This window comes from Paroedura picta, chromosome 12 (genome assembly GCF_049243985.1).
Source record: "Paroedura picta isolate Pp20150507F chromosome 12, Ppicta_v3.0, whole genome shotgun sequence".
Taxonomy (NCBI): Eukaryota; Metazoa; Chordata; class Lepidosauria; order Squamata; family Gekkonidae; genus Paroedura; species Paroedura picta.
In genome coordinates, this window is record NC_135380.1 from 31,687,802 (window position 1) to 31,702,474 (window position 14,673).

Here is a 14,673-nt window from a genome sequence, read left to right on the forward strand (position 1 = left end):
AGAATAAAATGGGATCTGCAGCTAGCCAGATACTGGAGAAGCAACGATGGTTACCTTCAAGGCCCTGCTTATGGGGGTGCTGGAAGCATTAGGGGGGCCCTGTTGGAAAATGCTCCATCGTTGGGTCTAGGTTAGTCTAATGTTGTCAGATCTTGGAAGCTAAGGAGAGTTGGAATTTAAGGAGGGACACCCCCCCCCCCAATTCAATCTGCAAAATTCTTCCTCATTAAACAAGGCAGCTTGCTTAGACAATAGGCACTGGTCTCCATTGCATCTATTACTCCATGAAGAACTATGTAGACACTGACAGTAGCTGTGGAATAAATTCTGCAGCATAATCAAAGTCACTTCATGTACTTGACTTTTGCAAGCTAAAGAATCCCTCTCTTACAGGCATAGAATGCAGGAGGCACAGAATTGGGGCAAAGCGTTGATTTGTTTCTTAATGCAGAGGATGCAGCAGACCAAACACACTTTGCAGTCTTCCGCTGTAGTAACAACACACATCTTCATTTATTTCCTTATAAGCAGTTTCAAGATCACAGTAACAGAATGCAATGGTCCCTCAGTCCCCGGAAGGAGAGGCCAGAGCGCCTGGGGAGGGGGCTGGAGGAACAGTGGCAGCAGTATTCTCTCGCACCGCAAAACACTTTGGGAAAATCCCAACGTTTCCTCTGCAGCGCCCTTCTAGCCATTCCTCGTTCACTGTGGAAACAGAACAACAGGTCATGGGTTGGAGGACAGGAGAGGCAAAACCAGGAGTAGATTGTGTCAAAGGCAAACAGAAGGGCTCCAGGGCTCTTTTAATAATCGTGGAGAGGTATAGCAGATCCATCTTGCCACATGAGATTGGGGGAAACCACACCCACAGATATGATCTCCCCCCCCCCTCCTGCTTTTATTAAAAGAAACAGAAATCCTGTGCCCAGTATTTACCCAGAGGAGAGTTTATTGGTGCACCAGGAATATGTTACCTTCAGCCAGGATCTCCAGTATGTCGCCTTCTTTAAAATTCAGGTCCTCCTGCCCCTGTGCAAAGTAGCAGTACCTTGCTGTCATCTGGTAGAGAATACGTCTGTCTATGCTGCTGTCTTTGCCCTTTGGAAAAACATAAGTGGGTCTCGATCTCTGCCTGTAATGTCTCAAACATGACTGAAATGGGGAGGGATAGAATGGATTGCCCTGCTTCAGAGTTCAGGTTAAAATCCCCATTGTTGAATATGGATGCTTGTTTTAAACATCTATTTGCATGGTGAAAATGAACACAGTGTGTAGAAGGGTTGGGTTGAAGAGAGTTTTAACTTAAGGAGTGCTTTTTAGAAAGGGATCCTAGCCCCTGTACGCCAACATCGGACAGTCCATTCTTCCCTCCCTCCTGTACTCCATCCCTTAATTCCCTCTAGGACAGAATGTGCGGAATGATAAAACTGCAGTTGTAGGAATCAGGATCCTTGTCAGGTTGGGACTGTGGTCTTACCTGCAGGTCTGCTTTGGGGCCAGCCCCGTTCATGCCCACATTCCTCTCCATCAGTCCTGCAAAGAAAAATCCATGTCTAATCTGAGAACAGGGTTAGATTCCCCACGCTGTGTATGCAGCCTGCTGGGTGACCTTGGGCCAGTCACAGTTCTCAGAGCTCTTTCAGCCTCACCTACCTCACAGGGTGTCTGTTGTGGTGAAAGGAAGGGAAAGCAACAGTAAGCCACTTTGAAACTCCTCTGGATAGTAAAAAAGCGGGATACAAAAACCAGCTACTTCCTCGGCTGCATGCACATGGCTATTTTGCTACACCTTGGCTATCAAACTGAAGTCATGTTTTTCAAAGTATCCACACAGGCCCATTATGCACGGAGTGGAAGGTCCGCATTCGGGGTAGAATGGCGGCGGCTAAAATCACCAATTATGCACGCTGCAGGCGGCAACCAGGCGCAGAGTCAACATATGCCGCCGAAAAAGCCGCGTTAGCGAGATGTGGAAGAAAGTGGAGCTTCCCGGGACCAGGGCGCAACCAGAAGAGGCTCTGGAGTAGCCGCATGCATAATCAGATACTCTGGGTTTTGCCGCCGTTGTGTTCCGTCCCGTGCGTAAGTGGTTTGCTTCGCTTCTTCCTCCTCCGCATTCTCCATGCCGCCGTTTCAGCGGCCGTGCATAATAGGATACAGTGCTGTCCTCTGATAACCCACTTTCCACGGTTTCCCAGAAATTGTAATTCAAGCAGGTTTTGCACCTCAACTGGAAAGGAAGGGGTGTATTTTAAAACCTCACAGCCCTATTTTACTGCCATTGTGTTGTTTCCAGTTCCTAGTGAGGACAACCACTCAGGGAATCTGGCTTGTTTGAGCAGGTGTGTTTCCATTTCTGCAATCAGAATGTGACTTTTAGGGTCAGGTGACCAGATTTTAACATTGGTAAAGCGGGACACCATTGATTGGGGAGGGGGGGGTCTTGATTAAAAATTTGGTCTATATGGAGCAGCAAAAATTTTCATAGAACGCAAAAATAGTATTGTAATATATATATATTTTAAAATTTCAACATAAGTACAATTTGCCAGGTGCCCCAGATGTCCCTCCAAAAGTGGGACAATCTGGTCACCTTATCTTAGGGTCCCATAAGAGTACTGAAATCCACTGTCCCCACCAGTCCTCCCCATCAAGATATGGCCCTTTCAGTTCACCTGGAAGGGCTCCTGTGCCCTTAATACTTCTCTGGTGAAACTAGACTTTCAACAATTATGTCTCTGCCCAGCATGAAGGAGTGGGGAAGAGGCAACTCTGCTCCTTACATTTCTGTGCATCTTGTAGATTTAAAGGCAAAAGAACATTGCCAGCAATAAAAGGAATTCCTTCAATAACCCCAGCTATGCAGTTTATGGTTATTGATGGAAAGGCACTGTGTCCATGCTCAGACGTAATCCGATAGGGCTATGATTGATTGCAAGTGAAGTAGGAGGATTTGAATATAGCCCCTGTTGAAATCCCAGTGTTGTCCTCCCCATGCCGCAAATACCGATCACTCATGTTGCTGACCTGGTGACTCCATCTTGGACTGGTTGGGGGGCCGACTGGGGGGCACTTTCTCAGGGGGGAGGGGGATACCTCGGTGGATTTCCTGCAAGCACACAGAGAGGGAATGAGTGAAACATGCAAAGTTCCTTGCTAAAACAGTCCATTCTTGCAGTGGGGTGGCTATACTGGGAGGTGGGGGAGGTTGTATTGCAGGAACCTCTGTGAAAGGCTAACAGGGTTGTCAGCACTTCAACTGGCTCCTGCTGCTATGTCTTTGCCATGCTGAGGTGCCTCCCGGAATCACACCCCCCGTAGCCTCCATCTCCAAAATCTGCAGATATTTCCCAACCCAGAGCTGGCAACCAACAGGGACTTCTCTCCTCCAAATAAAGAACTATGTTCTGGCCCACCCAGAGCTGGACTTAGGCACCCAGAGCTGGACTTAGGCCCCTAAATATATATATATATAAGACTAAGAATAAATAAAGTGCCAGGGTTTTGGTGTGTTTTTGCTAATGCCATGGGGATTTTGAACATAATCAAGGGCTTCAGCATGTCTTAATGCAGCCCTAGGTTCAGTACAGCTAGAAGCTAATGCTGGTTTAGCAGCTGTGCTAGAAATTTATTTACACGAGTTATGGAATAAGGCAGGAAATGAGGTGGGGGACCTCTGAGATGGTGGGATGGACTGCACCACTTCAAGTTGTAGGTGGTCAATTCCAAACCTTGACGCACCAGAGTGGTGTAGCTGTTAAGAGCAGTGGACTCTAATCTGCAGAACTGGGTTTGATTCCCCACTCCTCCTCCACATGCAACCAGCTGGATGTTCTATTAAGGCTCCTCCACATGCAGACAGCTGGATGATCTATTAAGGCTACTCCTGCAGAACAGTTCTGTTAGAGCAGGGATGGCCAAACTGTGACTCTTCAGATGTCCATGTACTGGCAGGGGCTCATGAACTATAGTCTGTGGACATCTGGGGAGCCAGTTTGGTCACCCCTGTGTTAGAGCTCTCTCAGCCTTACCTACCTGATAGGGTGTCTGTTGTGAGGAGAGGAAGGGAAAGGTGTTTGCAAGGTGTTTTGGGGAAAAAACAGCTCTTCTTCACATCTTCTATTTTTCAGCTTGGTGTAGTGGTTAGGAGGGCGGACTTCTAATCTGGTGAGCTGGGTTTGAGTCTCCCCTCCTCCGCATGTAGCCAGCTGGGTTCTCCACAGCCCTGATAAAGCTGTTCTGACTGAGCAGTGGTATCAGGGCTCTCTCAGCCTCACCTACCTCACAGGGTGTCTGTTGTGGGGAGAGGAAAGGGAAGGAGATTGAGACTCCTTCTGGTGTAAGTAACATACAAGTAACATATAAGAACCAACACTTCTTTTTTTCCCTTAACCCCCACCCCCTCTGCAAATAGAACACCAACACAGTAGGTGAGATTTTAATACAAGGAAACATTTCAAACTGCTATCTTCTGCTTGCAGTCCGATTTGGGTGCACACCTTCTCAGTAATTCTACTTTGCAACCTCTTTCCTTCAGTGTAAACCAGGCCAAAGTCCAACAGATTGAAAAAGAAGCTTTTGGGGTTAGAGAAGTTCATTCATCAGATCATTGGATGCAACAGTTTGGAAGCTCAACACCTTTATGAGGAATGTACACTAGAGGTCACCAGAGATATATTGTTTGTGACTGAGGAAAAACCGAGGAATATCAAAGCAGCTGTTTACAGTCACCTTCCTTTCTTTGCCCCACAACAGACGCCTTGTGAGGTAGGTGGGACTGTGTGATCTCCGACAGGACTGCTCTGTGAGAATAGCACTATCAGGACTGTGACTAGCCCAAGGTCAGCCAGCTGGCTGCATGTGGAGGAGCGGGGAATCAAGCCTGGCTTGCCAGATTAGAAGCTGTCACTCTTAACCACTACACCAAGCTGGTAACATCTTTCCCCACAATGCAATTGTCAAAAAGCAGAGGAACTTAACTGAGAATTAGTATCAACAGCCCTGGCCTGTCTCACAGACATGAACCTTGGGCTCCAACACATGCCTCCTCCATATTTCCTACCTTACCTGGGACTGCAGACTCTGAAAGGTGCTGGCATTGTCTTCCTCAAAAGCAGAGGAGATGACCTGTAATGGGAAGAAAAAGAAAGGTTTTTTTATATCCCACTTTTCACTACCCCAAAGAGTCTTAAAGCAGCTTATAATCATTTTCCCTTCCTCTCCCCACAACAGACACCCTGTGTGGTAGGTGGGCCTGAGAAAGCCCAGAGAGAACTGTGACTGGCCCAAGGCCACCAAGAGGTCTCATGTGTCTCAAAGAGGCTTACAATCACCTTCCCTTCCTCTCCCCACAACAAGCACTCTGAGGTGAGTGGAGCTGAGAGGGCTCTGAGAGAACTGTGAAGGGAACTGGCCACTTCCGTTGATTCGAGGGTGGCATCAGGAGTGGCTTAAGGATTCGCAGAGCCCATAGCACTAAAACCAGTTTAAGGATTTGTAAAGCTGTGACAAAGTACAATTGTGGTAGACGCAGCCAGACTAGGGACAGAGGAGGCCCTAACAGTGAGAACGGGTGTCACTCCGAGTGTCCTTAAAGAGGAAAAACGGGGGAGTAGAGAGGTCAGGGCCCTGATCCATGTGGGGAGGCACAGTGTTAGAAGCCAGCATGAGTCATCTTTTACTTGCAATGAATGTGGCAGGAAAACAGTACAGCCTAGTCTCAAGGTTATCACCTCAATGAGAACTAGGCTCAAAGCATCAGAATACCACTTTTCCCCAAGTAAGACCAGGTAGGTGTGTTACCTTGGGTTGGCCCAGGAAATCTTTTGCCTCGAGTTCCTCCACATCCTCTTTCCGAGGCCTGAAAAACTCCCCCCGTGGGAGGCTCCTGGGCTCAAGGAAGAGATGGTCCTAGGACAAGATAGAGCACAGGGCAGATGCTTGAGAACATGGCTGTCTTCTCCAGCATAAATCGAAGCAAACAGACCTATCCTACAGTCCAGAAATCGGAGTTTCAACCTTTCTCCTCTGCACAGAAGCATCACTGTAACAGGGGCCATTTGGTATGGTCAAAATAATTGTTCTGCCTTATTTTTTGATTCCCCAAATAAATCAGAAATCATATGGCATTTTTAAGAGCAACCAAGTTTATTCCAACATAAGCTTTCATAAGATAGAACTCACTTCTCCAGATGCATATTTGATTTATTTTCATTGATTTAAAACATTTTCTGTGCTACCTTTCCACCCAAATAGGGTCCCCCAAATGTTAAGAACATTTCAACATTAAAAACATGTAGAATAAATTATTTATTCTACTCAATAAAAACACACAAACAGACATAGCACTAAAAACCAGGAAGGGGGCCAATAACAGTTATTGGAGGAGCCAAATGGATATTTTGTTCAATATCTCTGGACCCTTTTATTTATAGGGGAATGGAAATGTATACTGGCAGGTTTTTTCATTTCCTTTTTCCACCTGTTTTCCCTCCCCCCACCCTGAGGATGACCACAAAAAGGATGACAACAGAACAAGAAGTCTAGATAACACGGCAAAATTAGCCAAGATATACCCCACAGCTGGGAAAAGAAAGGAAGAATGGAAGAAAGAAAACTTAGAGGAGTCAATACAAAGAAATTGCGTATGGTACTTAAGTCCTGTTTTTGCAGATGACTGGATGGGATGACCCATAACATTTTTGGTTTAATTGTAAATGAAGGTTGGATACAGGCAGGTTTCTGTCCAGTTGTTGAGCAAGATACTGGAAAGGACTCACAACCCCAGTGGTATTTTTTAAAATTAATTTTAGAAGAATTTACTAAGCGTTAGCAAGAACACACATATGCAATACAGTTCAACAACTCTAGGCTCTGGCTTCTTAGTAGAGCATTTGGAAGCTCACTTTTCCTGGTGGTTGCAGAAAACGGCTGCTCTAGTTTTCAAGACGATCCCCTTACCTGCACTTGTTCCAGAGCAGGAGTGAGGCGTATGCTTTGGCCCTTGGGAGTCCATCCAACGGCCTCTTCCAAAGTGCGTTCGGCATCCTGCCACTTCCCAAGCTGGCAGTAGACGGCAGCGGTGTTGTACAGCACCTGCAGATAGCACCGGAAAGAACATCTCAGCTGGAAGCATGCTTCTTGAACCACACAAAATTCTTCGTCAGGAGGAAACAAAGGATGATTATTCAGACAGGTATTACCTTCCCTGTCCCATGTGGGTAAACACAGGCTCCAGGTGGGGGCTGGGATCTCCTAGAATGATAGCTCATCTCCAGACTACAGAGGTCAGTTTCCCTGGAGAAAACAGCTGCTTTTGAGGGAGGATTCTATGGCTCTGTACCCCAGTGAGGCCTGTGCCCTTCCCAGGATCTACCTCCAAATGACCAGGAATTCCCAAATCTGGATCTGGCAACCCTACCCCCTCACTCTCTATGTTAAACATCAGATGATTCAGATAACGGTGTTGAATTAGTTCTTTATTTGGGATCAGATCTGCCATCATAGTCACAGGGTGGCCCTGTACACTTACTGGGTAACTGTGGGCCATCACACGTTCTCAGCCTAAACTGCCTCACAGGCCTGTTGGGAGGATAAAATGAAAGGCAGGAGAAGATGGAAGCTGCTTTGGGTCTCCTTTGGAGAGAAAGGCAGGGGTACATGTGAAATAAATAAATACTTCAGTCTCAGCCTACTTCACAGAAGGGAAGACCCATATCTGTGCCCTTGGAGACCGCAAGATGGGCAGCAGTTCTGACCCACTTGTGTGGAACCAAAGTATTGACAGTGAATTACCTCAGAATTTTGCTTCTTAAACTGAACCAGCCCTCTTCATTAAAAAAGGTAAAGGTAATGGTATCCCCTGTGCAAGCACCGAGTCATGTCTGAGCCTTGGGGTGATGCCCTCTAGCGTTTTCATGGCAGACTCAATACAGGGTAGACTTGCCAGTGCCTTCCCCAGTCATGACCATTTACCCCCCAGCAAGCTGGGTACTCATTTTACTGACCTTGGAAGGATGGAAGGCTGAGTCAATCTTGAGCTGGCTGCTGGGATTGAACTCCTAATCTCATGGGCAGACAGCTTCAGACAGCATTTCTGCTGCCTTATCACTCTGCGCCACAAGAGGTTCTCCTCTTCATTTAGAGTGAGCCTATTCCATGCCCTTTCCCTGCATTCATAGCTTTAATTTAAAAATAATATACATTTCTATTCCTTAAGAAGCTAGAAAGGAAATTGCCAAGCAGTTTTCCTCTGAAATTTCCCTGAGCCAGCTTCCCCTTTCCGTTCTTCTAACTAATGAACAGAAAGGCGTGGGGATGATACACAATTATTTAGCAGCTCTTTACATAACAAATATAAAATAAAAGTTAAACTTATTGAAATAAACAAATTTAATTTTCACTTTTAGATGGTGGATAAGAGTCTGTCCTATAAACTAGGAGTTTGCTGGTTCAATTATCACTTCTGCTATAGATTTGTTAGGTGCTCTTGGACAAGCTAAAGCCCCCAATCTACAATGAAGAGAATATATTCATAATCATACTGGCCTACTTTGCAGGGTTCTTATGAGAAGAACTGAGATTGCAGCTATGCAGTGTTCCACACCCCTAATTCTGTGCATAAATGCAAATTAACACTACTATTTAGACGTTTTTTTGCTGTTTGTACCAATGTAGGCAATTTTTTCAACGTATCATCACTCCCCAACCTCATTGCAGATGGTAGGTGGAAATCAGAGGCAGGCTAGCTTATGCTACCTAATAAGTTTTTGGCATGGATGAGATTTAGATGAGGGCATCTCCCAGACCCATATCCATTGCGGGCCCTCCCTGCCCCAAATCCACCCACTCCTGGCTGCATCCCTCAGGTATTTTCCAACGCAGAGCTGGCAACCCCACCCATGTCTCATTTTCCTAGCCACCCACTGTCCCCCTTGGAAGATACTCAGCTAGCACTGTTTCAACTACCCTGCTTCTGCCAGATTTCTTGCTATAATCCACACTGCTATATTTCTCTGTGCATGGAGGGCTGGGGGCCCTCTGGAGAACTCCCCATAACTGACCCCTGTTCATCGCTCTCCCACCCTGTTACTCAGCATTCAGCCATCACTGACCTCCCAGGCACACAAGACAAACTTCAGGCCCAGCTGCTTGTAATCGATAAAGGAGTTGTTTCGGAGGTGTGTCAGAGCCAGCTGGCAGTTGTTCAGGGCTTCTTCATACCTGCCACGGGGGAAAGAACAGGGCTCCAGAAGAAAGTCTTGCTTTCAGCTTGTGCATTAGAGTGGGATTAGAACAGAGGATGAGTGTGGCATGATATTGCAGGTTCAAACTTGGAATGGAAGCCCCTGTTTCTAATAAATGGATAACTACGGACCAATTACTGACACTGAAACAGGGAGATTGTGAAGACCATAGCACTTCCTGCTGTTGCCCCCCATCAAACGGTATTCAGAGGTATTCACCTGCCTCTGTCTATGGAGGTTCTATTTAGCTTTCATGGGTATATTACAGGCATTCTCAACCAGGGTTTCGTATTCGTATACATATACGTATAAATCTGCTAAACATTTATCTGGTGCTGTGATCCGATATGCCCACTCACCCCTTCCCAGATGGCCAATGATGGGCCTGGAGGGGGTGGGGAGGGGCCCTAGGTGGGTGTGTACATAGTTGTGCTGCCCACCCATATTCTGCACAATCATGCCACTTCTGGGATTTCTGAAAGCCTGAAGAATGTTTCTGGAGTTTCTCAATGGTAAAAAGTTTAGAAAGGCTGGCATATTAACTTGCCAAATCTCCCTTTCAGTTCATCTTCTGGCAGTGCATTCCATAACTTATCCATGTGTTGTTTAGTACTTCCATCCTGAATGTATTGCCTGCTGATTTTTGTCGGTGGCCTTATACTGAAGAAGAAATCTGGCCTACTTAGCCCAGTGCTGTCTGCTCTGGCCAACAATAGCTCTCCAGGGGATCTCTTCCCAAATCTGGTAACACAAGATCCTAAGAGATGGAGGTCCCAGGAATTAAACTGGGGCTCTTCATCAGCAAAACACAGGTTGATCTGCCACTCTCCATGAGGTTCTGCTGAAGTCATGATTAACATCAGCCCCTATCTTCAGAGTCTCAGTTTCCTTGCATGACCTTCAAGGAGACAAGCCTTGGGCTTACCTGATGACCCTTACTGGGTGATTCTCATTCCTGTGACCACGCAGTGGCACTTACCTCTCCAACAGTAGGCAGACATAGCCTCTCTGGTAGAAGCCAACAGCTAAGCACTTGTCCTTGGAAACTGTTTGGTCAAATGCCTGGAGTGGAGACGGGAGACATAAATAACACTCCCAATTAGAATCATAAACTCATAGAGTTGGAACGGGTCATACATGCTCTTTAACAAGCAGGGGTCATCTAGTCCAACCCCCTGATCAATGCACTGAAGTTGCCAACTTTTGAATATGGTGGATACTCCTGCCAATGTAACTACAGCAGCAAGAAATTAATTTGTGCTTAGGGTTGTCACCTCCAGGTTGGGCAGCACCTGGAGATTGTGGGGGTGGAGTCTGGGGAGTGTGAGATTTGGGAAGGGGAGGGATTTGAGCAGGGGATAACGCCTTAGAGTCCACCCTCCAAAGCAGCTATTGTTTCCAAAGGCACAGAAGCTGGGAAAAGTAACAATGAACACCAACCATGAATGCAATAAATGGTTCAGGCTTACCATGAACCAATGCAGTTCCTAATGCATTTTCAGAGAATTCTGGATAAGCTTTACATAAACGAGAGTTTAGTCCTGTAGGGAGCACTCCTCCACAGACCCTCATGAAATTGAGAAGCTGCATGAAGTAGGATTGTCAGATGGAGTCTGAAGATCTGGAATTATGAGGGTACACAGACCAGTTCCCCTGGGGGAAAAATGGCTACTTTGCAGGGTGGACTGTATGGGATTATACCCTGTAGAGATCCTTCCCCAAATGGCACCCTCCCCAGGGCACACCCAAGTAAGAGGCACGCAGACCCTAGGTTCACACATGCCAAACAGAATAAGATGGGAATGAAGTGACAGAATTGACCGCACCACCTCGAACTGCAGGTGGGGGATCTTATACTGGAGTCTCTGCTTTGTTAACAATGTTCTACTTGCAGGGAGTTTTTATGTAAAGCCAGAAACCTCAACTTGTGCACCCCTTTCTACTATTTTAGGGCTCTTCCATCTCATTTTCTGACCTCTGTGAACTGGGCATGTGTCACTGCTCTTAACTTTCAAAAAGAAACAGATGACAGGAGCATCTCTTTTGGACCTGGAAACTTGGCTTGCTTAATTCTAGAGGAGTAGTATGGGTGGTTGTTTGTGAAGGAAACATATTTTTGGACATGCCCAGAAGCACTCATAATAAGGATCTGCAAATTCTGGATCTGCAAATTCCAGAATTTGAGGATGGTTCTGCTTGACTCATTACATCTGCTTAGCAACTGCTCCTCCCAGCTATTTCTTGCTTCCCAAGAAAGTGAGATATTCCTTTTCCTTGTCTTTTCATACATTTTATTTTCAGTACACACCTAGTAATTTTGTTTACCTAAACCCATAAAAGGGTTCAATTGACTCAGAAAGGTGTAACTCTGCTTAGAAGGTAACAATTGGGATTTACGAGACATGTGCTGTACCGGTCTGCTTGTTAAAGAGCATGTATTTCCTGGGGTTAACATCAGCACATCACACCAGGATCAATCTAGTCCAGGATTCAGTTTTGCACAGGAACCAACCAGATGCCTTATAAAGTAGCCCAGGACAGCAGGGAAGTCCAAGCTGTCCTGATTTGTTGACCCTAGATGTAGCTCAGGGGTAGTCAAACTGCGGCCCTCCAGATGTCCATGGACTACAATTCCCATGAGCCCCTGCCAGCGAATACTGGCAGGTGCTCATGGGAATTGTAGTCCACGGACATCTGGAGGGCCACAGTTTGACTACCTCTGCTGTAGCTGGTATTGAAAGGTGTACCACCTGTGAACAGAGCTTCTTTTTAGCCATCCTGACTAGAAGTCATCAATGGACTTTCCATTCAGGACTCTTGACTTTCAAAGCCTTTAACAGTCGGGGAACAGCCTACCTGCGAGACCACCTCTCCTAATATGCCCCCATTAGAGCCTTATGCTTTCAAACAATGAATCTCCTGGTAGTCCCTGGTCCGAAACAAGTGTGCCTTTTGTCAACCTGGTGAACCACTCTGCCAGCTGAGATTTGGGTCCTGTAGGACCTTTGCAGTTCTGCAGAGCCTGTCTACCCCCCCTCCCCAAGCCATCTATCCATAGACTGCTGAGTTGTCTTTTTACACTAAGATTTTTCTAGTTTTTAATAATTGTTTTTGTTTATTATTCTTAGCTGTCCAGAGTCCACTGAAAAGAGGGATGGGCAGCCTATAAACTGAACACAAATAAATAAATAAATCCCAGTTAATGCTGTGTTTTTATTACAATTATCCTGTTTCATATTCCATCTCAGTTATGTTTATACGCACATTCCCCCCATACTCACACACACTTCAGCACAGCATCATGGTACATTTGTGCACTTGAAGAGCTTTCCTCCACTTCAAACATTTAAGTACAATCACACTGCAAAGCTTGGATTGATGCTAGGTGGTTTAGAGTGTTTAGATCAGGGGTAGTCAAACTGCGGCCCTCCAGATGTCCATGGACCACAATTCCCAGAAGCCCCTGCCAGCGTTTGCTGCCAGGCACTCATAGGAATTGTAGTCCACGGACATCTGGAGGGCCGCAGTTTGACTACCCCTGGTTTAGATTGTCCTGGTCCCACCCGTACAGCTCCCACACAGTAGCCTCTCCCTATCATTGAGAGTCATTCATTACCTACTCCATGGTGTGTATTTCAGTGTGAGGTGAACCAAAGGCCCAAGATCCAACAGGATGTCTCTGGCTTTCCCTTCCAGCCGCCCTTCTTCCTGTCTGGGCTCACGACCTGCACGTAGCCAGTTCCCAGGAAAAGGAGACTGTCCTTCATGATGTTATCTCTGTTCTGGTATGTTATGACTCCAGTGGATACTCAGGTCCCTTTTGGCCTCTAGGTGTAGAAATTGTAGCTTTTGCCTTGTTCTAAATGTTCTTTGATGATAAAAGCCCTTCTGCCCGTGGGAAGAACAAATGGCAGGAAACTGGAGCTGTTGGGGACAGCGGGGTGCCTATATGTATCCCAAGACTGGAATGGCCAGTTCTTAGCAATAGATTTTCTATCATGTACCCTCCTGGTCAATAAAGCTCTGAAACCTTGTCTAATGAGGTCTCAGCTTTTCTTGTCTACCGTGCAAGAGTAGCCTCAGCTTTTTAAAAATCAGTGTCCTCCTGTTATACTAATGTAAATATCCCCTGCCTTGACTTCTCAGCTTGCATTTTTTAAAAGAGCTGAAAGGTTTTTATGGCTGGATCCCAGTCCAGTAGTAACCTAGAGATCAAGATTTTGGAGGGTATCCGCTTTTGAGAGCCAAAGGGAGCTTTGCCTACCAAAAGCTGATACTCGAAAAAAAACCTTGATAGTCTCCAGGACTCGGATCTAGTGGTTTTACAGTAGACCAACAGAGCTACCCTCTGAAAAAAAGCAAATGTTTTTCAAGTCTGAGGTTCTTACTTGTGTTTTTATTGTCCTTTGTCCACAAGGCAAGATGGCTTTATTTTTGATAGGGGGAGGAAAAGTTAACTCTATACATCTTTTATAAAATACAGAATAGGGATACCAGCCTCCAGCTGGGACCTGGGGCTCGCCAGGAATTACAGCTCATGTCCAGACTACAAAAAATTAGTTCCCTTGGAGAAAACAGGAGCTTTGGAGGGTAGACTGTATGGCATTATAATCCCCCCAAGGTCCCTGTCCTCCCTAGGCTCTACCCCCAAATCTTCAGGAGCACCCAGAACCAGCAACCAACTCCCCATCATTCCCTACCAGCGGACAGCGGGATTTGGGAACCCTAATACAGAAATAAGTGCTGTCTGTCCTGTGTCTTCTGCCTATCAAACTAATCAGGAAATCTCTGACTTAGTCTTTCAAGAGAGGGAAGGAAGGCTCTCTCCATCCAAATTCTCCACATCATGCATGATTTTATGGCTCTTTACCACTCCCTGGAAAACCCAGGTTTGTTGCTAATTAATGTATAAAATAGCTGTGACTTACCTCCAGTGCTTCTGCCAGGTCTCCTTTTAAGAGATGGATGCAGCCAATGTTGAATGCAATCTTTGAGGTAGGCCTTTCAATGCTTTGGAAGATCTTTAAGGCCAATGCCCAGTCACCTTCCTCCACAGCCAGGATGCCTTTGTGCCAATTCCTTACCAGGTCTCGGTAGGCCATGGTCTTACTCTGCTTGGAGCTTGCTCAGATGCCCCTTGGTTTGCTTTCAGACAGGTGCAAACCAGGAAGTTCAGAATCTGCTGTTCAAACCAGGCTTGCCTTTATTGCTCAATACAAATACGAGGAAATGCCACTTAAGGAGGAGTCACCTAGGCTCCCAGGACAAAGCTTTGTCTATCTGTGCGGGACTCAGAGGGTTTTCTGTTCCCTGCGATTGCTTCAGTTGTCTCTGTACCTATTGGCTCCTAGGACAGTTTTCCTCATGGAATGATCAGGTTTGTGGCATGTGCCAAATTTTGCAATTCTGAACATTTTTGGAGTTTTGC

The 14,673-nt window shown here is 46.1% G+C and overlaps 1 protein-coding gene across 1 annotated transcript; it reads right to left on the minus strand.

Moving 5' to 3' along the window:
• Positions 1–489: 489 nt before the first annotated feature.
• On the minus strand, positions 490–14,521 carry NOXA1 (NADPH oxidase activator 1). The gene is made up of 10 exons (XM_077304820.1): positions 14,174–14,521; positions 10,225–10,307; positions 9,114–9,222; positions 6,961–7,095; positions 5,803–5,910; positions 5,068–5,127; positions 3,028–3,109; positions 1,478–1,533; positions 975–1,098; positions 490–705 (listed from the first exon to the last, which is right to left on the minus strand). Exons 1-10 carry the CDS (start codon positions 14,345–14,347, stop codon positions 566–568), a joined length of 1,071 nt encoding a protein of 356 aa, XP_077160935.1. The 5' UTR covers positions 14,348–14,521; the 3' UTR covers positions 490–565.
• Between the last annotated feature and the right edge of the window lie 152 nt (positions 14,522–14,673).